We start from the raw sequence: 26,538 nt of genomic DNA on the forward strand, positions 1-26,538 counted from the left end.
AACATTTAACTTCAACTTCTTTTCATACCTGGGAAACTTTAAGTACATACATCAAGCAAAACAAGTTTGCATGGAAAAGACAATCATGGAAATATAAATATATTGTAAACAGAAGGGCAAAATGTCACGCCTACTTCAACAAATGAAATACATTTCTTTCTTTTCTACTCTCAATATGGATTCCACAATTTGAAAAAGTCATACTAGCTTCCACTTGCAGACAGATATTTTTGCTTCATACAAATCGTAGCTGTTTATAGAGTTCACTGAGCCAACCATCATAGTGGAAAAATCTACAGACTGTTACATGTAGATATGCAAAGTAGATAGATCAAACTCTTATATTTTTCAAACCAGACAAACAAGCAACATATGTTAGAAAATCTTACAATGTACACGATAAAGTTTTGTCATAAGCAATATTACCTGCAACTTAAACCTCAATCAGTCAAATGTGTATTGTCTGAAAAATGTTCCGTTTTATGTAATGTAGATATATCATATATTCTTATGATGGTTCGAATATATGATGATAATCGACTAAATAAAAGTTTTACACATCAACAAGCTTTGGTCAGAACTGTGACTCTTTTCAAGAGGCGTGCAAAACTTTTACTATATAACATATATAAATGTACATCACAAATAGCTAATGCATACTTACAATGTACATATATTCTTAGAGACAAAGAAGCATTTTTACTGGCTTAGGGTTCTTGAATCTTGGAACGCATCTTGTAAATAAACTATACAAGAGAGACTAACAAAAATCTTTATTGGGTGATGCCTACTAACAACTGCACTTTGTTCAGGTCACTCAGCAACCGTCTGATTTCACCTTTGACCTTTGACTTATCGTGCAGGGGGTCCTGACCCTCCCGAGTTGCAGCTGGGGCCTCACAGGCCGTCTCCAGAGCTGTGGTAGAATAAAATCAAAAATACATGTTACTTTAAACTTCTCTCAAAACGTTAGAATATAATGATTTTATTGATTCAAATACCTTGCAAAGTTACAAATGATGACATTCTGTTCGATCAGTTCCACAACATTTTCTTCATAATACTAGAACTCCAACATACAGGGCTGTCTCCAGGACCCATCTCTCCGTCACGGGATGGAAATTTGCTTGTTGGTACGGACAAAATTTCACACTGTCGGTAAAAAAATCTAAACTTTATGACATAAAATTGATGAAAATGTACTTTGGTATGCTTAAAATGATAGATTTAACACCCAAAATTAACAACATGGGCTCCCAGACGGAAAAAAATATTTAAAGCTGGAGACAGCCCTGCTCACATATGTATCTAAATACACCATGGCTTCTTATATTATATTTTCATAAGGTTTTTGAATGACTGACCGATGATGTGCTGCTCCATCATCTCCAGTCGTTTCTCCACGTCGTCCTGCATCTCACAGATGTGGTCCAGCAGGTTCACCTCGCACGAGAACGGGGCAACCTGGTCCTGATTGGTCAACACGCTGGTTGTCATGGCAACACCCTCAGTCACCTCGTCTGATTGGCTGGTGGATGGTTCAACCGTTGTAAGCTGGAAATCAAGTACACAGTTCTTTACCAAGTGGTCAAAAATTTCTACAATGGTTTCACATTGAAGTTAGTTCATGAATTTGTCCACGCCACACCATTGTTTGAAACAGTTTTTGAACATTCTTTGTTAACTGTGGATGCTAGTATACATGTAATATAAATCTGGGCATTCGATAATCCAAGAAACAGTCTGGTTTCAAGTTACACTTCAATACATTACATGTAAGCCAGGAATCAAACCCGTGATCTTTAGATCTCATGCCCGCTAGCCTAGCCAATTGGTCATGCAATGCCACTGACTGTATAAAGAAAACAGTTCACTAGAAGCTGAGCTATACTGACCTCAGGTTGTCTCCATAACCCGTGCTCCAGTGGAACTCCTGTGGTGTAGTCAGGGCCGTCTGTCGGCAAACTCTCCACTCTGTCTGCAGTCTAAGGAGGGAAAGAACAGCAGCGTACATCACACTGGGCTACAAATACATTCTTCTACATACATACATGCTTGTAACGTTGAAAAGGGCCTACAGGCTACAGCAGATGAATTTTAACATGACTACTTGTTTTTTCTCCTTTTAGTCCTCATTAGTACCATTTTCAATCTCGTTATCTACTGTATCAAAGGACACTACTATAAAGTGGAAAAAATGGAAGGCTAAGGGTCACAAAGCAGTGTGGGCAAGGGGCTGAAGTCTGCCATCTCTGAATGCCTTTAGTTATTTCTTTTCAAGAAAAGACTAAATCAAGATGATATACACAACAAACCTGTGGGGGTGAAATTTTTCATCTCTAGACCGGTTCGCCTTGTTTCTTTTTAAGGAAAGACTAATCTAAGAAGACATTATAAGGCATACCTGTGCCAGCGCCCCCGCCATCAGCAGCCTCCCATCCTCCTGAGTCTGTGTTTCCACACCGAGGTCTTCCAGTCGGCTCTCCGCCACCGTTGGGCGCTCCACTGGTGTGCACGGGCGGCTGTACGAGTGGTCGCCCCAGCTGTCACTCAAACTAGACTTACTCGGAGAATCCTCCTTCACAGGACTCTTCTCCTTCTCCTTGAAACATCAATCAGTCAATCAATAAACAAGACAATAAATCAATCAACTAATCAATCAGTTAACCAATCCATAAATTAAGTAACTAATCAGTTAACCAATCAATCAATCTTTCTTCTTCAACTTTGCAGACACTTCTCTGTGTTGTGTTAACTTGATATTCAAGGGATAAAAGGCTTGGTAGTGTGTGGCAAAAGAGGGTCTAGGTTTGAGTTCACATTTCTCAAAATCTGCTGCAAAATGACATTAAATGCTAACATGCTAACTGGCCTGAGCACTTAGGCAAGTAGTAGTACATACCTGGCTCTTCTTCTCATTGCTTGAAACAACCATGACTTGTGGCTTTGCTTGTTCTGACGAGGGAAACGTCTTTAACTTTTGTGGCTCTGCTGGACTGTTGCGTTGCTCTACTTCGGCAGAGGAAGAGTTTTGACTCACGGATGGCTGAATCTTTCCTTGTGCTTCCTTCCCAGTGGTAGATGTACTTTTTGTTTCTGTAAAAGTAGGTACTGAAGGTGTTGTTGATGAGTTTTGCTCGTTTCTAGGGCTGTCTGACTTTTCTTTCTCTTTTTCAAGCTTTGTTTCGTCTCCCTTTTCGTGTAAGGTTGGCTGGTCTCTCTTTTCTGTATCATTTGATTTCGGTGAATTGTCACTGTTACTGGTCGTTTTTGTGTCTATTGGAATCTGTTCTACTGAACTATTGGCTTCACTCTCATTCGCATCTCCGTTCACAATAACACTTTTATCTGCCTCACTGCTTTCTTTTGATTTTTCCTCATTCGTTCCTTCCTGAGGTACTGTCTCGTTCTGTCCATCCTCAGTGTCCATGGAGGTGTCTTGAGGAGTGTGTGGCTGCTCTTCTTCCTGTGGTCCTTCCTCCTCTTCCTCATCTTCTTCTTCTTCCATCTCCTTCTCCCATCTACGGCTCCACAGGATCAGCTCTGGATGATCTGATGTTCTGGGGAAAAATAACCAAAGATTCATGTTTATGTTAACATCACAAAGATTAAGAAACAGTTGTTGATTTGACAGCATTGAGAAATGATTATTAAAGTTAGTAACACAGATTTCCTCACTCCATGGAAATTAAGAATATGTTATACATGTATACTAGTGCACAATAGTACCTCTGCATACATAACCCTACAAATATCGAGTGCACTACAGGCAAAAATGAGATGCACAGCTAATTTTGGGTGCACAAAAGAGCACATGCACACAGTATTTTAAGCCCTGTTTAGGTAAGTCCCCCTTTTTCTTTTGTCAAAAATCACCCAGCTTCAGATTAATCAGAATGATTTCTACCAAGTTGACATGAATGAACTCAGTTTAATTCCTTACTTGGCTATCTGTATCTTTCTCTGTAGGCTGTGCAGTGCCGTCTTCACAGAGTACATGTCTCCCATCAGGGTGTGCGTAGCGGCAACGTAACGCGACGTGTCGTCCTTCGGCGGCTTGGCGAAGGAGAATCGCGCCATCATGCCCTGCTTGAACCAGTCTTGGTCGTGCAGGTAGCGTGCGCTGAGTCTCTGGCCTGCTTTGGAAGGCAGAATAAGAACATGGTATTCTTTTCTTGACAAAGATGTATTATCAAGTGTTAGCTTAAAGGGGGACTCAACCCTAGAAGCAGGTGTTGTTTTCTAAAATATCACATTTCTATGAATACAAAATCAGCCCAAAGCAAGTGAAAAATAAAGTTGCTAAGGCTATAAGATTTTTTTAAACAACATTGTCCAATAGTTGTTGGCAACATAATACATCGCACCTGGCTGTAATTCATCCGGAAGGTACTCAGAATATTGTTACTGTATAATATGTTTGCGTTCCAATTACTGTCTATTTTTTTGTTATTCTTACAATTTTAAAGGAAGACAAAGATGTTTGCGTTGATGTTACGGCGAAAACCACAACATTACACCACTGCAGATTTACGTAGGTTTAAAGACAAGAGACAGAATATGAGAAATACCTGTAGAGACCTCTGTAGCATGAGATAGAGAGAGAGAAACACACACAGACATGCAAATACTTTATATCAGTACATCACAACACGTAGGAAAGGTTTCAAAATTTCACAGAATAGGACAGCAGGAAATTTTAATACCATATGACAAAAATAATGTCATGCAATATACAATCATGCAAAATACAACAATATCTTGATTAAAGAAATTATGAAGAGTCACATGCCAATGCCAATTTGGAAAGACACAGTAGTCAAAGATCTGGAAGATCTAATTTAAGATAAAGTTTAAACCTATAAGTATCTTAATTGTTAGTCATCAAATGACATTCTCTTAAATTTCATTTCTATTCACACTTTGAATTTTATTGAGTTACTTCAAAGTCATTTTCACTTTCGAATTCCAAGTGTCTTCCCAAATTTTAAGGGTACAGTGTTAAGTCTTCAAATCTTCTGCAGTATTTTCTTAAGGAGTTGATAATATCTTTAAGAAGTTTCCCTACTAACCTTGCGGGTTGAGGCAGGCGAAGCAGACGTACTTCTTGGGGACGGTTTCCTCGGTCAGGCCAACACACATGCCGTGCTGCCAGCACATACACACCTCACACTGTACATGACATAAACACAGGTGGAGTTAGGTTGGATACATTCACCATTTTACTAACCATTGACTTTACTAACCATTTTGAAAAAAAATGTTAGTCAAACATACATTTTAAGACATAAGTAAATTCAATACTGAAACAATCAACAGTACTTAATATGCCTTCCTAGTTGCGAGGAGAATGAAGAAATAACCTACAAAATTTAATTTGCCCTATAGATCTAAATCTCTAAGCATGAAACTATCCCTCAGTTCCTGGAGAATTTTGATATCCGTTCTTTGTAAAGGCCTCTTTGTTCACTGTAACAGAAGCCACTACATAGTTGCTAGACTGCTAGTTACCTGTATCATGAAGCCGTCCTCCTCAGGGTAGTTACACAGACAGTGGACCACCTCGTCCTGGTTCAGAGTCTCCTTCCCTCCTGTCTCAAACTCCTGCTCCTCCACAGGGGGTACTTCAGGCTCCGCCTCCTCACCGGTTTCCATGGCAACCTCCTCAGGCTCCTCAACCTCCTCCATATCAGGTACCATCTCCATGGGAACATCTGGAAGTATTGGAAGATCTTTTATTAAGCCACAACATTTTAGTTCTTTTAAAGTAAAAGTTTAGCAAGAGATGAAGATAAAAACAGAGGGGTAGGGGAAAAAGCTTCAATCTGGCTTTACCAATGGCAGTTTCAAGTTGGAAGATCTTGAGTAGGCCGTAAAGAATTTGTGTAAACTATCTGAATATTTTTCATGCAAAGTACAGGTACAGTAGTTTAGGCAGTGTACCAGTGCACAACATTCATTTGGCAACACCAATATGAATGTGTTTTTTGTTTACTGTACTGATTGTTACTACAGTCAAACCTGCCCAAGGCGACCACCCGGGGGACCAAAGCAAAGTGGTCGCCATGGACAGGTGGTCGCCATGAAGAGGATCGTCTCACAACATGACCGAGACAAAACATAAATGGTTTCTGATGTGTTTTTATGTCATATAATACGTACAGACACACGCAAACTGAATAATCTTAATCTTTATTAGATGAACAAAACATAACGGTAGTTTCTATGAATAATACTTCTACTAATTACTACTGTATACAATAAAGCACGTTTTACATTCCGGGTCTCGTCTCCTATCCTTCAAATGAGTATACAGTACTATACATTTACGTAATTCTACCCGAGGACCGTGTCGCGTCGGGAAAGACATCGTCAGAATGCAAGGTAAGTAAACATTATATTGTCCTTCATCCTTCAATGATCGATATTCATCATTAAAAGCTAGCTTTTATCAGAATACCAAACGCTACAAATCATAGGAAAGAGGACTACAGTACCAAACTCGACGTAACACTCTCAGATCGCGTGTTGTTCATTGTTACAAGGCAAACAAAATGGCGGACTTCAAAAACATTTTCAAGGTTAAAGGTCAGGTGTCCGTAACTCACAACTTGGCTAAGATTTTCGGAATAGCTGAAAACTGAATTTTGATTAAAAAGCACGTATTTACATAGAATGCTGGTACGTAGTTCAAAAGCTTAAAACTGACTGGAACAACGTCACTCTGGTCCTATCGCGGGTAACCAAAACAAACCCGCTGGGGGGTAACGTTACGCCTCCCATCACGCCCACGGCACGTTCTGTGTGTCCACTTTCCCGCCCCGCTAGCGCGCACACACGCGCCGCGAGCTTTGTTGGAGCCGCTGGCTTTGTTGGCACCGCGAAAGCTAGGGTGCCTTGAAATAGTCATCGATCCTTGTTTGTTTTGCAACGAAATGGCGCTTGCTCCAAATGGCACTGACGATGTCATCGGCCGCGTGGAATGCAGTGAGGGCCTCGCCAAATCCCTCCTTTGCACAGAAAACTTGTGCCTGCTTAACCATCTCCAGAAGACTGTTCAGGTCCATGCTGCTAGTGGTGCTGTTGTTGTCGTCATGTGCGTCATCATCATCCTCCTCCCCGTCGCCCTCAGCGTCCCGCACATCCTTCAACAACACTGCTGCGTCTTGGCCCCAGTCCCGGCCCTCTGTGTCACATGTTGCCACGTCCTCGTCAATGGCTGCGAGTTCGCTGAAGTCGCAGCCGAAGAGTTCATGGGCCAGGTTGTCCATGCGCTGCTGCTCTGGTCCCTCCTGTGATTCGATCTCGACCTCTTCGTCCTCCATGGATTCATCTCTGACATCTATTGTGTAAGGGAAAGCAACAAAACAACTTTAGTTTGGTTTTGTCCATGTCTGCTTGTAACATTAAAAAATCAATTACAACCTGCCAATGCCTCCTGGTGTCTCGATGTTAGAAACTGCTAAAAACAACATCTCGAAACAGATGATGCTGTCGGGCTTTTTCTGCGCTTCAACTATTTTTTCTAACGGTGCACTGTCAGTTCCCTTTCCGCTAGATCTACCCCGAGGCAAGACGGATTTTTTAAAGCCATCAAATCTTAACGATCCTTAACAGGTGGTAACTTGACACATGGTACAGTTTATCTAGTCTCTACCAGACTAACCACGCCGGCTATAGGGAGAACATTTGCCGGGGGACTTTGGCCATGGAGGGTAACATTCGCAGCCAGGGTTGCAATATTGGACCCTATCTCCATAGCCAACCCCCTCCATACACATGATACAGTTGACTCTATTTGGCCAATTTCTACTCTTTTCCCAGCGACCCGCAGAGGCTGGTAGAGCCTACAGTTTATTAACTTGTTGGCCTGCGGCGCGTTTCCGTTTTGTTTGTCGTGGCAAGTACTGAACAGCTCGCAAGCGTGAAAATACTACCCCAAACGACATTTTAATGATGTCGCGCGGAGGGGCACTGGCACTTTCTTTCAAATCTGCCCATCCCCCTTGTATAGAGGAGGAATATAAAGACGGGGCAAACACACAAAACATGCAGAACCACAAAATTCAGCTGTCTTCTTAACGAAACTGATCCTTGTCGGTGGTTAATTCTGCCACAGCCTGCTTTAGAATCGTACGACAGTAGAATTACAACGAGTCAACGACACAGCAGCAAGTTAAAAGTGTTTAAAAAGAAATCATGCATCAAGGAATGTTCAAGATTTAGAAGGGATCGAACTGTCAACTTACCAGCACTCTGTTCGAGGAAGCCAGCCTTGCCGAAGCACTTCTGGATAGTCTCTGGTGTGGTCTCGTCCCATGCCTGCTTCACCCACTGTATGGCCTCCAAAAGTGTTAGCCGCTTGGCAATCTGTGGGCCAGTTGATACTCTGTCGCTCTCAAGCTCCTGCAGAATGCGGCGGAGCTGACGTTTCCTGTACTTAAGTTTCACAGTCTGTATTATTCCCTGATCCATGGGCTGCAGCTTGGAGGTGGTGTTCGGAGGAAAGAACTTGAGCTCCACGTTCACCAACTCGATGTCCGGGTGGCTGGGCGCGTTGTCCGCAAACAGGAGGATCCTTCGATTCTGCTGGCCCATCTTTCTGTCCAGTGTTTGCAGCCACTCGAGGAACAAGTCAGATGTCATCCAGGCCGTCTTATTGTTCCTGTACGTAACAGGCAGGCTCCTCACGTTCACGTGCTTAAAGCAGCGCGGGCGGGCGGACTTCCCGATGATGAGCGGCTTGAGCTTTTCGCCAGTCATGCTAGCGCAGAGCATGATTGTCACTCTATCTTTCGCCTGCTTCCCTCCGGTGCACTGTTCTCCCTGCACAGAAAGCGTCCGTTTAGTTGTCGTCCGATAGAAAAGCCCGGACTCGTCCATGTTGAAAATGTTCTCCGGTGCGTACCCGGCCGTGACGTCAGGGATTTTCTTCTTCCAGTCTTCTACTGTGCTCTTGTCCACACCGCCACTCTCACCCACCATCGTGCTGGCTCTGATGTTGTGTCTCTTCTTAAAACTTTCCAGCCATCCGTTCGACGCTTTAAAGCCCGTCACGCCGAGCTGCTCGGCGAACTCCCGGGCCTTTTCCTGTAGCAAGGGTCCCGTGCAGGCCACCACGCGGGATGTTGAGTCACAGAAGAACTCCCAGCAAAGCTTGTTGATGTCTTCATTCCCCGTCTGCTTGGCGTTTCTTTTCTTGTTGCCTGGTGCGTTTTTCTCGTAGTCATCTACGTACTGATCCTTTTTCTTCAGGATGTTTTGGATCTGCGTCTTTCCAACTCCGAAGTCCTTGGCAAGGCGGCGCGCTCCTATACCTCCTTTCTCGTGACGCTGAATTACTTCAATTTTCTCTGTAAGTGTCAACGTCTTAGGCCTGGATCTCTTGCTGTTGCTAGCCATGCTGCGAACTGAACGCAATTCACCGACATCCCCATTTTAAAGCCTTAGCGGACAATCTGTGCCCAAAGATTCCCACAATATCATCCTTGCACCCTTCAGCGAAGTATCCGTTCCACGCTGGGTTAATGTTTTATTGTGATTGTTGCAGTGTCTTCAAAGACGAGCAACTTAATTAAGTCGGTGTTTGCAGTTTTATCAAAGCACCCCCCCAAAAAACAACACTCAAAAAACAACAACTACTGTACAGTCAGAAAGTTTCAAATTAAGAGTGTCTTTGCTGAATACTGTAACTACAATATTATACGTACGTAATTATACTAGATAGGGCTGTAACCATTATACTTGACAGATCGAGTGTACAGAGTGATAGCCGACTGGGTAACTCACGAAATACGGACCTAGCAGTCCACCTTTTAAGTACAGTACTGTACACCCCAATTAAGAACACAGTAGTTCTTTTGTATAGCTGTATATCATTCTGATAATGTTATACCTTACCATACACAATCTACTTATTTATTTTAAATCTTAAGTAAAGGCAACTTTGCTTGGTGTATGACTTGATGACAGTTCTCCAGACGAAGCGGGCCGGATCATGCATGTGGCGTAGACTAGACTCATGCCGTCATGGCGCCGTTTCGTTTTCTTCTTTACAGACACTTCATGGCAATGTGTTTGTGTTATAAACTCAATTTTCAACAAAAACAAACAGTGTGTTTTTTTACTGATTTCGTGCACATTATTCCGTCACACCAATTAAATACCCATCATGTTTTCCCGCCTATTAGAAACATAATAGGCGATTAGTGTAATTTGTCACAGTGCGATACCGTACCAACATGTCTTCTCAGCTGGATGGTATCAAACCCATGTGCCACCATGTGACAAGAACTCGTGTTCATTAGACCCTTGACTTGTCAATACAGTATCTGCCTTCCAAGTTGCATCACAGTAACGAAGGTCTGACTTGTAGCGTGTGTTGAGTACAGTACATTCTGGTTTTCACTCCTTGGTCTAAATCTGCAGTACAGTACTAGTGAATTGTCCGTATCCCCGATCGTTCGTGAACTTCCGGGTCGAAGATGGATACAAAGCGCAGTGAGTAAAGATTTTTCTTATTTGCATTATGTAATGACGTGGCGCTAAACGCGTAACTGCATGACAGATTTGTTTTTCTTGTCCAAGCTATCTTACCAATATTGAACCCAAGACAAGAAATCAACGGGTTAAAGACGTTGTTGTATTGAACTAGCCTGGGTACCATCCTCCTTCGTAACCGCTGGCCAAAAAAAAACAAAAACGCTTGTTAACCACGATTTTTAAGCGGTTACTACGGAGGATGGTACACGCTAGTATAAACAAAAAATGAATGTACTGTAGATGAATTTTGATCCAGGTATGTTTTCTGTTACAAGTTCCTAACATACACACATTAGGCTACTGTAGTGCAAATTCCACACCTTTATTTTCGGCCATACGCATATATTTATGGCGGACAAATATTTCCCTTTCTTAGGAAAGACCGCTCACGGCACAGACGGTAGCACCAAGCGTAAGAGGAGAAATTCCGCTTCGGAATCGAAGCCAATTCCTGACGGAAGCCCGTCCCGTGACGCAATGGAGATAACAATAGACGGTGTCGTTATCAAGGGGTAAGTTGTGATTTACTGATCACACGTGCACTTCCGTGTTTCCCGGGAACGAAAACTTTGTTTTTGATTGCTTTGTGCTGTGAGATGTTTCACTGATTCTCCTTTCGGGTAATGGCTATACAGTACCAGCAAAATATAACTGTATTCAGTGGAAGGACAAAATCATTAATGAAGTGGCGTTTGCATTTATTCAGGTATCATAAATTCAAGCGGCGTCCGCCGATGGGACTCCGCATGAGCGTAGTTCCTGAGCCCGACAACCCCTACGACCCGAACGCCCTCACCGTGGAAATGCCCGGGTTGGAAGACCTCCCAGCCCAAGTTCGAAACGTCGTGACCGACCCAAAACGTGGCACGACGGTCAAGAGCCTAGCGGGGAAGTGCATCGGCCGCTTACCCGGGAGCCTGGCCTCGGTCCTCAGCCACATGTCATCGGAGATCGAGTTGGAGGGAATGACATGGTGAATATGTTTTTAACGCTGAAGGGGGGTTTGTGAAAAGCAATGTAAATGCGTGTGTTGATGTGTTTGTGTGTTTTTTTGCGGTCAGTTTTTCCAGTTAAATCCAGGGACCATAAGTATGCCATTAGAGAACAGAGCACGGTACTGTACTGTACTTCCATTTCCAAACATACTGTACCAATACTGTTTCCATTCATGATTGCACTGATACTTCTGTGGTGAGAAATTGATCGATCTCCCCTTGTCTCGCAAATTTAGCGTGGCCAAGGGTCCGCCTTGTCCTAGCTTCTTCCCATGGCCCCTGATGCACCAGAAAGGGGGCGGAGCTGTCATTCCGTGTGAGCTCCACGTGCGAGCTACCCACAACAAAGAGCGGGCGATGGCCAAACTACAGGAGGGTTTCGGCGACATGGGGCCCGAGAAAGCTGTGCTCACCCTTCACTGACATCCAGTTTGATATACAGTACGCTGTTCTGTATGCTGTACTGTACGAAACTAATAAAGTCATGAGAAAAAACGTACAGTACTTTTGTGATTGTATTACTTTCGTTATTGAAATGTCTATTCGTCTACGAGATTTTACCGGTTACTGTTTATCAGCATTATTAGAAATAGGATGACTAAAGTTGACTCTCTTCTCTCGGTTCGTCATTGTTTTGAGCTACAGAGGATAGCCTGCGTCGTTATGTTTCTAGTGTTGTTTATATTAGACCTCCGTGCCCGGCATCATGACACCGAAACTTACCAGGTTACGTTACGGCCAAGCACGGCCAAGGATTTAATGAACAAGGGTTTCAAAGTTAAATATCCGTGTAGACTAGCGTTTGAGACGGTAACATCATCGGCGTTTGCCGCTTTCAGTTGTCATACAAACATTGAGCTTTGGTGCGCGGCTGCTGACTTTCCGCGAATTCCGTTCCGTTCGTGGTGATACTTAACGGCTGATCTAAATGAAATTAAGAAACACACACACACACACAGACCTTTCCTTTTCGAAAACAAAACTGTAAAAAACTGTGAAACTATGTGGTCACATTCGTTTCCGTATCTATTGACTATAAAAAAAGTAAAAATTTTCATAGAGCCGCATCAACATGTACCCCCCATATTACAGTTGTCTGCTCCATTAACCCCAAATGACCCGCACATGTGAGATCCCACATGTGACCCGCCGCCATCTTTGTGTTCAGCTGAGATCGTCAGGCAGTCAAATTCCGAGGAAAATTGGCCGATTTCACCACGATTTCTCGCCAGTCATCGTCAAAAATCGATGTCCCGCCACGCTTGAATATGACGCGGTCGCCATGGGCAGGCATTGCATCCTGTGCGGTCCCAATTTTCCGCGGTCGCGGTCGCGTTGGGGAGGTGGTCGCCTTGAACAGGCATCTTAATGCTTACGTCTATGGGGAAAAAATTCGGGACCGAGAAAAAGCGGTCGCCATGGCCAGGTGGTCGCCATGAAAAGGTGGTCGCCTAGGCAGGTTTGACTGTACATCATGCAAAGCAAAAAAAAAAATCATCTAATTTACTGGGGTTTTTTCAACAGTTTCCATTCGATCCATACTTTTGATTTCATAAAATAGACTTTTCTGTGCTACTTTTCAATGAATGCCTTGTGCGGATAATTCTGCATATAATCTTTACCAATGCAGTGCAAAATTTCCAGCCCTGCCTGTCAATATCTTATCCTTACCCTCCACAGCTTCGTTTGTCTCCTCTCCTTCTGTAGCCTGCCCTTCAACTGACGTCTGCAACTTGGGCGGGGCCGAGGCTCGCTTCGTGCGCGGGAGTCTCGCGGCCGTCTCACGGTTCTTACTACCGGGAGGTCGCCCACGAGTCTCGTTGGGATTACGCGGCCGGTTCTCGCTGGGATGTCGTGATCGGTTCTCGCTGGGATGTCGTGATCGGCTTTCGCTTGGATGTCGCGATCGACTTTCGCTCGGGTGGCGGGAGCGGCTCTCGCTGGGGTTGCGAGGTCTGCCGTCACTGGAGGTTCTAGTGCGACTCCCGCTCGGGTGTTTTATTCTTCCTTCTGCTAAAAGGGAAAAGAAGTCACAATTTTTACAAAAAGTAAAATGCTAATATGGAACATAAGCTGTTAAAGAAAGGCTTGAAAACGGTGTGATCTTCAGCTGTTAACTTTTTGATCTTAAAAAACCTAATGTTGTAGTTGTACGCAAAAATTATTCAAAATGAACAAAACATCCAACATGGAAACAACTACTAACAGCAACATCAAAAGATCTTTTTGTCAAAAAATGTCTAAGAAAAATATACAATTCATATTCATGTATAGCACACATATTCCATTCTAAAAAGATGCTTCATTCTAAACTTAAGCTTCCTGCATGAAGGATGATGATGCTCACCTCCAGATGCGTTTCTTTCCTTCTTTCTCTTCAGGACTTTCTCCCGTTTCTCTGGTTGAGTCTCAGGCCCCTCCCCTCCGGACAGGCCGGCTGACAGGTCGTCTTTGTCATGCTGGAAAACACAAATCATCTGTCTGTCAGTGTTTGTCTGTATCGCACAACTAATATACTGCTTACGTTGATGAAGGTTAGACATCCAGGTAATAAGATACGCCAAAAATAGTCACTCAAGCAACAGTTACTGGATAAAATTTTTAAACAGTGAGACGTTTCAGACAGCATGCGCCATCTGTCGTAATGTAATATGCTGCTTACATCTACAAGTGTGGAGGGATCACTAACATCGAGTATGGATAAGTGCAAGTACATAAAAATTCTACTGGTTGCCATTGCAGTACTTAGGGGACCAGGGGGCCCAAAATATACCTTGACCATCATATTTCCAACACCAACCCACATAACAAATATCATCACAATCCATGCAGAGGTGCTTAAGTTATGCTGACCACAAATTTATCCAGAAATACTAACACACAGACACACACACACAAACAGATAAAAAACAATACCTCCATTTTTCACGGAGGTAAATATAGTTAACCTGGCCATACACATGGGAACCTACCTTGTTCTTCTCGTGGTAGTGTTTCTTGTGACAGAGAAGTCCCATCTCTTTGCGGAAGGCCTTTCCACAGCCAGCTATCGGACACTTGTACTTGTTGTGGTCAAAATCCACATCCATGTCTTTGGGTGCATTCCCCACCACTATAATAGGATGGACAGATAACCTGGTTAACAATGTGTTACACGTTATTACACATATTACTATCTGTTACATGTTATACTTCAGAAGTTCAAAGTATACTATTTCAAGGATTTGAAATACTTTTTTCTGTAATGGACACTTTTGCAAGACGTAAATGTAAGAAATTTTACTTACCATTTAGAAAAATATTCTGCAAATATACAAGCTGCCTGCTATTGAATTTTTGCAAAGGTAAGTTACTTTAATTTGCACACTTGAAGACCTGTCTTTGGAAGTTTCATACTTACATGGTTCTCTGCTGTGCTTCTTGGACTGTTCAGGAAAACAAAGATAACACCATATTAGGAAATCATGGAGCAGGAAATAGTCCAGGAAAAGACTCTTTGTACACCAAAAAATGTTTCATTTAGCTAACGCTTTTGTGACCGTCTGTTACCTTCATCATGGAAATTCTAGCTGGTTCAATTTTCACTGCAGCTATATATATCGCTGCTTACAGATGCAGTCTCAAAAGTGAAACATTTACATTTATACAGGGACAGGTAATGTGGTGTCTACAATGCGGTTCCAAACGTTAAAGTTCTCCAAACTTACCCGATCTCGCTGACTCATCCCGAACCCTCTCTTCCTGTGGGGGATTTGCAGTTGACCCGTTGACATGGCAACCGTTGACATGGAAACACCACCTGCTGCAGACATGTGCGGCCCCTGCAGCAGACCAGCCAGAGCATCCTGACCAGACATGGGATTGACGGACGGCGACGACTTGGTCTTTGAGGAAGAGAGGCGGTTCTTGTTGCGTGTTTGGCGCGCCCGCCGCGTGGCGGGTCGAGGGCGCGCACCGTGCGCAGAACGCAGGTGCAAGCTCTGGGAGGTCGGTGCCATACTCATCAGGCCTGAGGAGGAAAATTTACAGTTAAAACATGGCAACATTGAAGATATCAAATGTTACTTCTTTTTATCAAATTTAATATAACTTTTTTTGAATGTCTCACAAAATTGTTGTACAATACATGTATGTATGTGGCCAGGGTTTGACAAGTTTTGAAAAATTCACTGGTCTTATCAACACACTTAAAACCAACTTTTTATAGGCCTGTAATGTCCAAACATTTCACTGATTTCCAGTCATCCGACCATTGAACTTGTCAAACCCTGAATATCTTTTGATAATACTAATACAACACAACTTTTCTTCTTTCCCTTAGGCTGAACTTCATAAAATCTTTTCACTGCTTTTTTCCAAGATGACCTTACACTTGACTTTGTATTTTCACAAAGTAATGAACCAGAAAGTACAACAAAACAGTGGCCTATGGTTAAGAAACAGTATTTGTGAATGGACGACTGTGATACAACATCCATGCAAGAAACAGGCACACAAACACAAAGTGAAAGCAATGCCAGGAAAACGCATGAAGCTCTCTACTCCTTTAACCTTCTTTCTCCCAACTTAACATGGGAAAGTCAGTATGCATGGATGAATGCAAAGCAGGGAGAAGGTTAAGCATCAAGTAACTGTGAATGCACAACATGAAAACTTAACAGAACTATTTTGTACAAGCACGCAGGATAAACTACTGCAATGAGTACAAGGTGCTTAGATCAGATTACAAAGATGCACGGCTAGAGTGTTCTACAAGCCAGTACTAAATATCTGATCTCTATCTTCTGTTAAGTGCTTATTACACATTGCAGCAATTTCAGAGTGGCAAGCAATTGGTAGGACTAATTCTAGCTTTACTTTTTGTGTTCTCAGTGACTCATATATAACATTTTGAAACAAAATATAAGAGTATGCCTCGGTTAACAAGAATGCAATTTAGCATAAGTGACAAGGTACAACTACAAGGTGCAAGGAGCAAGCAGAAATGTATGGGTGTGCCAAGAAACCTCAACAATACAACATGTGTTCTAGAAAGGCAGTGCACAACCAAGCAAACTAGCAAAGTCATGCTGGAAGTTAACAGCATAAAATGCACAGTATTCGCTGTAGCGAGGAAAGATGTTGCTTTAAACCAATATGGAGTGTACTAACCTACCGACTGTCCACACTTCCTACATATGATAATCAGAGGCAGACTAGTTTGGCTTCAGGGCATAAATACCAGGCCGTGCGACTGGATAGATTGGGGTCTTCACAAGTGGGCGTGTCAGTTGGGTCGTGCCACTAGCAATGGTGGGGGTGCAAACAGCTGGTAGCAGTTTTTTGTTTAATTTTCGTGCCTTTGGTGGGATTTTGTTGTTATAAACATTTCCAACCCCAAAACACTGTCAACCATCTAAATGCACTACGTACTGACTTTAAAGACAGGAAGCAAAGCAGGGATGGTCCACTATAGGATAGGGGTGCTGAGTTTCTTTATATCATATCTGCAAGCCAAAGAAGCTGGTAATTTATGAAAGAAGGGAATTTGAAAAGAACACCATGTCTGCATGAAGCTGCAATAGGACAGATTCACATGCATACAAACAGATACTGAAAGAATTGAACACATTGAACATAATGTTCGATAAAAAAAAGGAAGGAATGAAAATGTTGTGTCAATCATATTAAGAATTGTAGCTTAACAATGATCTCTCTTCAATGCACCACACTGGACACCCCTCTTGTCAAAAGTGTCTGCTTCCAAAATAAAACAAATTTTTCCACCCCTTATTACAAGTAGTACGCCCTAATTTTCTCTCCAGTGCAATAGGACTTTCGGACTTTTCCACTGCAAAAGAAGGGGTGATTAGCATGCAGTTGAAGAGAAATATCATTAGGCAATAGGGTTTCTTTAGGCCACACCAATTCAATTCATAGGTTCTCAGATTTTTAAAAGTTTTAAACTTGAAGATCAACATGAGTCAGAGGGGAAAGTCTGTACAAGTTGTTGGTATACACAGTTTCATTGAGTGAATATAGTCAGTGTCAAGTTTTCCTCCAAGCCTTCTAGATCTTAAGTTCAAATGAGTAAGCTGTATTTCATGCTTGTGAAACTGTCATTTAAGTTTTAACATAACATACCAGCTTCGCAGGCATGCGGCGGTGACTGGCTCTATCACTCCGAACAACTTCTTTCTTTGTTTTCATGTTATTCTGTTGCTAAATTTTTATTCACAAACATCCGTGAACCAAGTAAATAAATTGGTGTGGCCCTAACAACACAAGAACAAAGCACCTTCATGCGGATTGGGCATGAATCCTGGCATGGAAAGGGGGTAATACGGGTGCCCCATCGCAGTGGTGACAGGCATGTATCCTTGCGCTTGGGCCTGCGATGCCTTCAGCATTCGCATGAGGGCGCTTTGGTGTCCCTCGGGTGTGTCGGGTGGTGAGAGGCCGCTGTGAGGCAGCATCCCTACAGCGGGGAGGGAAGAGAGGCCATTGTTTCGCACCAAACATAGCCGAGCCCCTTCCTTGATACCTTCACATTCAGTTGTATAAAAGTCAAACATGTATATAAGTACTAACTAAGCCTAGAGTCCATCCACCTCTACATAAGGACCTCCTGGCCATTGTGACCACTTTTTGGTGGTACCTTCAATAGTTTTTCCCATTGACCAAAACAACTTACACACAGATTTGATCATACAGTAAATATACATTACTTAGGTGTGCACCCTGGGCGCGACACCCCAACCGGGTTTTGCCCAGTATTATATATAGATGTATTTCTGTTTCCTTTTTGCTCACATTGTATACCTAATGTTATAATTATAATGAGCGTCTTTATAATAACAGGGTACGGGTGGAAGTTGCTTTAAAAGAGCAGCCCATATGCTAGTGGCTTATAAACTAATTCTCGTCTTCTGAATTAATCCAATGCATTATTTTCTATCTTCAACCAACCTCCTTGCTTCAAAACTCATTCAGCCAGGTTATATGCAACTGGCTGGATGACTACATGTAGATACTGATCACAAGTGCCTCCTATCATTTCATAGACTAAGTACAACTGCAACCAGGACACTATGAATCATACTATGATTCGAGCCAAAAATTGCAAAACAAACTTCTTTGTAAAGTTAAATTCTAACAGTAATATAATAAGATAGAGTAAAGTTGCAATGTTTCAATAACAATTCGATCGGAAAGATTCCTTATTCTGAAATAGATAATCCTATTAAATGATAACAATGTCAAACTTGTAATAAATGTGACAACATCCTAGTACTAAACAGAAGTACACAGAAAGTGGAAAAAGAATTAAACTATGATTTCTAACACAGGAAAAAGTTGGACTTATTCCTTGATAAAGGCTGGCGCTGTTTAGTTGAAAATGTGGATGAGTCCAACTTTTTTTTTAGTTAGAAATCACATTCACAGGGGTGCCTAAGTATTCATACAAATTTTACAGAATTCATGCAAGTTTTACAGAATATATGCCATCCTTACTATTACTTAGTAAAAAAGTCATATGAGTTCCATAAAAATTTGTATGTTTCTTTGTAGTGGATCATATGGATTCCGTAAAATTTGTAGGTTTCTTAGTAGTGGATTGTATGAATTCCTTAAAATTTGTAGGTTTCTTAGTAGTGAATCGTATAGATTCCATAAAGTGTGTATGTTTCTTTGTAGTAGACAGTCTAAATTCCATAAAATATATATGGATTTTGTCAAATATGCATGCTTACTTAGTAATACTTAGGCACCCCAGATTTAAAGCCTGATTTAAGATGTATTAAACACACGAAGATGAAGTTTCAAGCTTCACAGGTGTATGACTAAATGCTTTGTTTATTTGTACGTATAATTGTAGAAGACCATACGAAAGTCGCTGTACTTTTGTTGTGTCGATAAAGTTGTATCAATGACCTACCAGAGGTGTGAGGTGGTAGTAAGGAGTGTGGTCCAGAAGGAAGGCCCATGCCCATTGGTACAGACACCGGCGGCAGTTGTCCCATCCCAAACGATGCGGCAGAGCTGAAGGGTGGTTGGCCGGATGGACCAAGGAACGGAGGCTGTCCAAATATGGGTGGGGTAGCAGGCGGAGTCTGGTGGAGGGGTAGGGGGCCTTGGCTGGACAGAGGCATCATGGGATGCGGCATGGTGAAGGGTAGTTGAGGGCTGCAAAATAAAAACAAAATAAAACTTTCTTTTTAAATTGTGTTACAATTGTAATGGGTACAATGTATGGCAAGCTATTTCAAGAGGCACTACAGTGTCATACTGAAAATACACAATAAGATCTCAACAGAACTTAGAACACTTTCAGAAAGGAATTTCACATTGGAAGTGCCAGATTATTGTTATAGGACAACTACGAAATACTTTCTTGTGGAGATTCTAAAAATTAAAAAAAGAATCAAAGCACTTTTGCCATTCTCATTTGCATGTCATTGAAAAGACAATCATCAATATATTCTGAACAATTACCACAGCTACTTGAACTTTAAGTTCATAGACAGAATTTCTGCAATTTGTTTTGGATTTCTACCTGCAGATGAAAGTGGGCAGGGCTATGGTATCTTTCTGTACTCACTTGAACATCTGCGGAGAGGTCTGTAGAATGGAGGTCGTCATGGTTTCTGGGTTCATGGTAGCTGGGAGACTCATGCTCTCCGTGCGGAAGGGGGAGGGCGCGGCGAGCAGACTGGAGATCACGGACTGGCCGTGGAGTCCCGTCTCTGTCTCCGACTCTGTACTGGAGTTGTTGGTGGTTTGAGGCTACAGACATGATATAACCAATGAACAGTCAGGGTTGTTATACTTTTTTCCGAACATTTTGCATACTTTTTTTCAAATAATGTTGAATACTTGTTTTACAAAGAAATGTTGCATATTGTACAACCTGTGAAAAAAATGTAGGTTGCCAAGTAGTAGACGGATCACATCACAGTTACCATTAACAGTTCATTTTCTAACAAACACTGGTTCACCGATTTTTGTCCCCGTCAAGTTTCTTTCTACTGGTACAGTAAGAAATACGGGTTTCATACTGGCACCCATCCCTAACAGACATACAACCACAAAACATTAATTTCAGAGTTTGAAATACACCAATTTTTCTCATTTCAGCAGAGGTTGCATATTGGATAACATGTGCCTGTCCACCATTGATAATGCTTCCACTCAACATTTCCGCATGCCATTAGAACCAACGCTGGCTAAGCTTTTTACCACATGGATTAGCATCAAAAACATACAATGTATAGAGTTCAAACAACCGTCTAAACATTTCCATTACCTTCTTTGTGGGCTTGCCGGTCGCAGTCTTGGTTTTGATGGTGCTGGTGCCCATCATGGACGTCCTGGTGGTCGCTATGTGCTCATCTGTGTCAGGAAAAGATTCTTTTCATTAGAAAGAGTTTTGACACATAGACCTGTGCTTTGGCTGTGTACATGTACTAACTAGGACAGAGGTTTGGGTAGTACAGTACCAGACCATGTGCCTGTACCAAAACAAGCTGGTTAAATCAATCCAAAATTCCACTTAGTGGTTGTGAATGAATACCATGATTCAATCGATTGTTTCACTTCAGCTGAAAGGATGATAAAAAAATGATGATAAAAAAATAAGAGAATACAATATTCAAGAATGTTCAAGGTATCAACATGTCGTACCTGCCCGTGAGGTGTGTCCTCTCGCCTTAGACAGCGCTGAGAGTTTCCCAGCCAGCTTGTCAAGACGCGCTCGCTTTTCCTGGAAAGATCCTTTAGGAGAGGCCGACGCCCGCCTCTTCTTGGTGGTGGGACCACTGTCTGTAAGGTGTCAAAATGGTTTGTATGACTTCTATATGTTGCACTTTAAGAAATTCAAAGTTCTGTCAGTATGTATGTTTTTGATATATGCTACATTGTAGGGTACATGACGAGGATGTTACATGTAATGTACACAGCAAACCAATGACTTGGTCTAGAGGGTATTTCAATAGTAAGGTCTAGCAAAGGATGAAAAAACTGCTTTACTTCAGCATCATCTACATCAATTTATGACTAGAATAGTGTGAATGCATTTAAGTTTGCGTGGTAACCGGGAACATAAAACCACTGCGAACATTTCTGTATTTACAGTACATCTAGTAAAGGACACTATGATTAGAACAGTTCACACCTTGTGTTTTACACATTTACACTCAAGCACATTGTGCATTTTGTGCCAGCTTGGGGGTCATGCAAAACAAGTAAACAAACAAGCAAACGTTACCAATTCACAGCCTGTGTCTTACATATATTAACACTCAAGTACATTGTGTATTGTGCCAGTTTTTGGGTCATGCAAAACAAGTAAACAAACAAACAAACGTTACCATCTGAAGACTCATCGCTCTGTCTGTGGCGCTGTTCTCGGCTCCGAGGTCGCTCTCGGCTGCTGGGGCGACTCCCACTGCTGCTACTGCGGCTACGATCCTTACTGGACGGCCGACCCTTACCGGTGCCGGGGCCGGAGTTCTGGGACTGCGCAAGGGCTGCAAAATCCTAGGAAAAGACACCAGGAAATAATACTGTAAATGCAAAAATGTTTGCGGGAATCTTATTTCGCGGTAGGGAGAAAATGGAGTGTTCACGGTGGTTTTGAGTTCGTGTTTGAAACAATAGTAGCACTACAGTCACACAATGGAATGGCTTTTTGCAGTGGTTTTAAGTTCGCGGTAAAGAGTTCATCGTGAAAACTGAGAACACGAAACCACCGCGAACATTTCTGCATTTACAGCACTCATTTACTTACTTACAAACATACTATACTGGTCACTGATGAAAGTACTAGACCATGTACTGGAAGATGGCTGTAACTGTTACAGATAAAAAACCTCTCTCGGTAAGGACTGCAAAATTCTTAGGGGATGCAAAGTATATATTTGGGTTGCCAGAGAAAATTTACAGACTTTAAAATCATCTTTTTATGTTTGTTAAGTTTCCATGTTAAATAAAGCTTGTTGTCTAATCAATTGCACCTGATATTAGTCTACACCTAAAAATGAAAATACATTTCTATATTTGTACTGTAAAGCTTTCCTATAATATAAGCTTGGTATAAGAGGAAATGATAAAGGTATAGCATGTACCTGTCCCTTCATATCATCAGGAATGGGCCGTACATTGATGCCTTTCACAGTCTTGTCGATCCCATCATAGAAATGCACTCTGTAAGATGCTGGGAGGGAAGCCAAGGATTAGAGGTCAGGGGTTAGAGGTCAGAGGTCAGGTCACAAGTGCTCATGGGAAAATTTTGAAAAATTGTTTTAATTTTTCCATTGTTTTTTCTCCTGACTTTGTCATATTTTCTATGGCGGTATTGAAACAATTTTCTAGGAAATATTTTGGTCACAGTCGAGGAGATGAAACATTTATAGATTGAGGTTAAAATCAATACTGGACACTGGCATTGGTCCAGAACAATAACTTATTCAAACCACACCAAATATGGATTAACAATCTCATAAATACACTTTGTGCTATCGAGGATTCATACCTACTTGTAACTTACAGATACTGTATATATATACAGCATTAAGAATATTGTTTAAACCTTTGTTTCTGTTATTTGAGCTATACTTAGTTACCATCATCTTACTTACGATTAAGTATAATTCATTCAACAATGTCCAAAGGACCCTCATACAAAAATATAGTATACATGATATGAGTATGGGATTTGCTGATAATCGTCTCATTAACGATTAAGCAGATCTAAAAAGTGTAGGTAGTTTACATCATGAAAAATGAAACAATATTTCGACTCAAGAAACATTTGACTCACCAGAATTTTCATTATCTAATTTACCAACTCAGATCAACTTTCATACTAATATAAGTGCATGTACATTGTACATTGTCATAATGATGATGATGATGATCATCATCAGTTACCATGATACTGTCATAATATCAATAAATTGTATGTCTCATGTTATCAAACAGCTTATAACACTTGCCAGCCTATAGCATATTTTCATTCAATAACTAAAGGTGCGAAACTCTCCAGTAGGCAGTATACTTGGTTCTTGCAGAACAACAGGAAACAAAGAATAAACAGTATCTCCCACTTAGACCTGGCAGCTGCATTTTACAACAATATAAATTATAATGTATATTTCATTTATCTATTTTACCAGTGGATACACTCAGATCTCAAGCTTGACCTGTCCTTCATACTGTATTACTGCACAGAGCTGCACATGTAAAACTCACCATCTACCCTAACTTCCAAAATCTTTGCAGGGTAATATTTGCAGTCGGTCCACCTGGCGAGGACTTCATCTCCAACCTTGTATTGCTGTGGAATAAGGAAATAATCAATTTGTTGGTTCTCGGGTAGGGCTTTCAAGTGTGTACCTAAACATGTCATAATCAGAAATAAGTTTTCCTCTTTTTATTTCTTTTTTAGTCTGTATAACGCAAACTCTAGCTGTCAGGGGGTTTCTGTCCGCAGCGAGGCGGTTATAGGGCAGCGAGCGGTCACAGGAGACTTGATTGAAATCAGGCTATTTCTTTTTCACCCTTACCATAATTACTATGAATTACACAATATCCTACCATAGATTCACTTTAAGTTCAGAGCACTAAATCTGCGACATTCACACGACGTGAAAATCAAGTAACTGATCCTGGTATCTTCACACTACATCACAGTAAAAAAAAAGGAAGGAAGATGACTGCGACTTTGATAAGTTGACACTTGGCACTGAGTACTTCATGACACTGTAAAAATGTCGAGAATTACGGTTTGTCTGACTTACAGCTGGTATTTTTATAGGTCCTTCTTTCCGTGTCGTGAGTCGATCCGTCGGCCTGATCCTCTCACTGTCGAAGGGAAGCCACTCATCGTAGCGATGGTTCCAACCTTCAAAATGCACCAGGATCTCTCGTTCCTCGTAGTCTACCTCCTCGATTTTGGCCGGGTACCTGACAATAGTGAAAATGATATTGTAAACTAATTTAAGTTTGTGATGATTTGATTTCGCCAGATGTGGACAACACCCTTAAATCTTTGCACGCAAAGCCAAGCCAAGAGGCAGAAAACGGAGTGTTTGTGGTGGCTTTTAGTTCAAGATTGAAACAAGGTGGGCAGAAGGCAGAAAATGCACTTTCACGGACGGAGGTTTTAAGTTCATGGTGAAAAGGTTACTGCAAAAACCATTAAGATTAAACCACCACAATCTTAACTGCATTTACAGTATTTTTCTAGAAATACCGAACGTCACACATAGTCTGGATAAAACCATTGTAACAGAACTTAAAACAAGGGTGACATTCAATCACAGACACTTTGCAACTGAGTCACAGGTCTTATCTGCATAAAGTCATGTCACAGAGATTAAGACCGCAGCTGATCAGCTGATAATTTGGGTAAGTCCAATTTTTATGTTGGCACTTGCAGTTCAACTCAGATTCAGAATACTTCAAAACTTCTTTAATCTAAAAATAATGCTGAGTCTTTGGACTTGGATTTCACAGAAGACAAAGAAATTAGTTTTTCCACCTCGAGATACCTTTTAAGGTTGTGGAACCTGACAATACTTTACATTAAATTCAGGAGGGTTGCCTACAAATTGTGCTACAATCAGGTAGACAATCAGGTAGACAAAGGAAAGACCGTGTACCATTTCTTCAAATAGTCCATGGCTTCCATCTTTGCGCCGACCTTCAGCGCAATACCCGGTCTCATCCATCGCTTGTGGCGAGTTCCCGACCCAGAGCCGCTGTCCGACCTATTCCCGCTCACATCGTGCTGGCTCGACCCGCTGACATTCCTCACTTTCGGGGTACGTCGGTCTCTCATTGGCTGGGAAGAGCCCGGCTTGCTCTGGTCGAATAGAGACATCGCTAGTGATACTTCTTCATCATCAGCGCTAACTTCATCAATTGGCTTTAAGTGTCGGTTTACTGGCAACGTTTTTACATGCAAATCTGATCCCTTTTGAAAGCTGGCTCCTGATTGGTCAACTGAGTGGTACTGACTTTCATCTGTGGGTCCTGATTGGTCAAATGATTTGTGGATATTTTGTCCTGTGTTTTCTGATTGGTGGGGTGCAGGCATGTGATCATACACTTCTCTCTGAAAGGAAACCACGGCAAGTTGCTCACACAAAGATTCAAAGCAAATCAACATAAAATAAAGAATTTAGAACTCAAATCAACATGCCCATTTTCATTAATGTCAACAATGACACCTGTTAAACAGTAAATAATAATAACCGATGCAAAAAGCCATACAACAGTCAAAAACTGATAAAAACATAGTACTTATAGCACATAGATACTGCATGTGCGCAAATGTGTCTATGTGTCTGTCTATGAGGACGCACGTCTGTCTGTGTGTGCATGTGTGTTCATGTGTGTATTCAGGCACATCTGTGTATCTGTGTATGCATGCATGTGTGTGTTTGTATATGTTGTGTGTGTGTGTGTGTGTGTGTCTGTGCATGCAGAATAAAAGAGTGTGTTAGGTGTGTGTGTGTGTGTGTGTGCAGATACATGTATGTATAATTTTGTTATGCAAACCATTTTATTTTGTTAGGTCAACTAATCAGGGTCTCATGTCTGATCCACACAGAAATTACGCACTAGATTAGTATACGGCCCAACACTATCTAATATGTGTACATCTGAACTGAAACATAATTTTACACAGAACTTTAACACAGTGGCAAGTGTGAACACACCTACCACAAGAAACGACTAAAAAACGTGATCGTGACGACATTTTCCCCATAACAGTAGGGTATTTTCTTGCCTTTCGTTTCAAATCCACACAAATATCACACGACTTCAAATACAACAGGCGCTGCCTTGAAGTTTCAGGCAACCTTTGAACAAAAAAGTGGATGACATCTCGACCGATTTGACGTATAATATTACACACAAAAAACGACCTATCAAAACAACAACCCACCTCATCGTTTGCCGCCATTTTGTTTGTTCTTTTTGGATGATACCAAAATTTTGGGGAGGACCCTTA

General features: G+C 41.7%; 3 protein-coding genes across 8 annotated transcripts; 1 reads left to right on the top strand and 2 right to left on the bottom strand.

Moving 5' to 3' along the window:
- Window positions 1–26,509, bottom strand: LOC136423742 (PHD finger protein 20-like). Of its 5 annotated transcripts, none has more exons than XM_066412004.1 (24): window positions 26,473–26,509; window positions 25,181–25,635; window positions 24,317–24,482; window positions 23,769–23,853; window positions 22,643–22,731; window positions 21,887–22,055; window positions 21,201–21,338; window positions 20,824–20,909; window positions 20,119–20,303; window positions 19,456–19,703; window positions 17,815–17,994; window positions 15,245–15,546; window positions 14,938–14,962; window positions 14,510–14,649; window positions 13,885–13,996; window positions 13,209–13,547; window positions 5,512–5,714; window positions 5,073–5,172; window positions 3,944–4,139; window positions 2,903–3,560; window positions 2,405–2,602; window positions 1,896–1,985; window positions 1,365–1,554; window positions 1–916 (listed from the first exon to the last, which is right to left on the bottom strand). In XM_066412004.1, the coding sequence occupies exons 1-24, from the start codon at window positions 26,488–26,490 to the stop codon at window positions 774–776; spliced, it is 4,515 nt and encodes a 1,504-aa protein (XP_066268101.1). In that variant the 5' UTR covers window positions 26,491–26,509; the 3' UTR covers window positions 1–773. The 5 variants fall into 5 exon arrangements, with proteins under 5 accessions (XP_066268101.1, XP_066268100.1, XP_066268099.1 ...); XM_066412003.1 differs by having other exon boundaries at window positions 3,944–4,136; window positions 13,209–13,550; XM_066412002.1 differs by having other exon boundaries at window positions 13,209–13,550.
- LOC136423743 (tigger transposable element-derived protein 4-like) lies at window positions 6,124–9,402 on the bottom strand. Its single transcript, XM_066412008.1, has 2 exons — window positions 8,250–9,402; window positions 6,124–7,342 (listed from the first exon to the last, which is right to left on the bottom strand). Exons 1-2 carry the CDS (start codon window positions 9,400–9,402, stop codon window positions 6,888–6,890), a joined length of 1,608 nt encoding a protein of 535 aa, XP_066268105.1. The 3' UTR covers window positions 6,124–6,887.
- On the top strand, window positions 10,385–11,960 carry LOC136423744 (uncharacterized). Of its 2 annotated transcripts, XM_066412010.1 has the most exons (4): window positions 10,385–10,500; window positions 10,919–11,054; window positions 11,249–11,515; window positions 11,774–11,960. In XM_066412010.1, exons 1-4 carry the CDS (start codon window positions 10,485–10,487, stop codon window positions 11,958–11,960), a joined length of 606 nt encoding a protein of 201 aa, XP_066268107.1. In that variant the 5' UTR covers window positions 10,385–10,484. The 2 variants fall into 2 exon arrangements, with proteins under 2 accessions (XP_066268107.1, XP_066268106.1); XM_066412009.1 differs by lacking the exon at window positions 10,385–10,500 and having other exon boundaries at window positions 10,891–11,054.
- Window positions 26,510–26,538: the final 29 nt, after the last annotated feature.

The sequence above is a fragment of the Branchiostoma lanceolatum genome, chromosome 18, assembly GCF_035083965.1.
Source record: "Branchiostoma lanceolatum isolate klBraLanc5 chromosome 18, klBraLanc5.hap2, whole genome shotgun sequence".
Classification (NCBI taxonomy): Eukaryota; Metazoa; Chordata; class Leptocardii; order Amphioxiformes; family Branchiostomatidae; genus Branchiostoma; species Branchiostoma lanceolatum.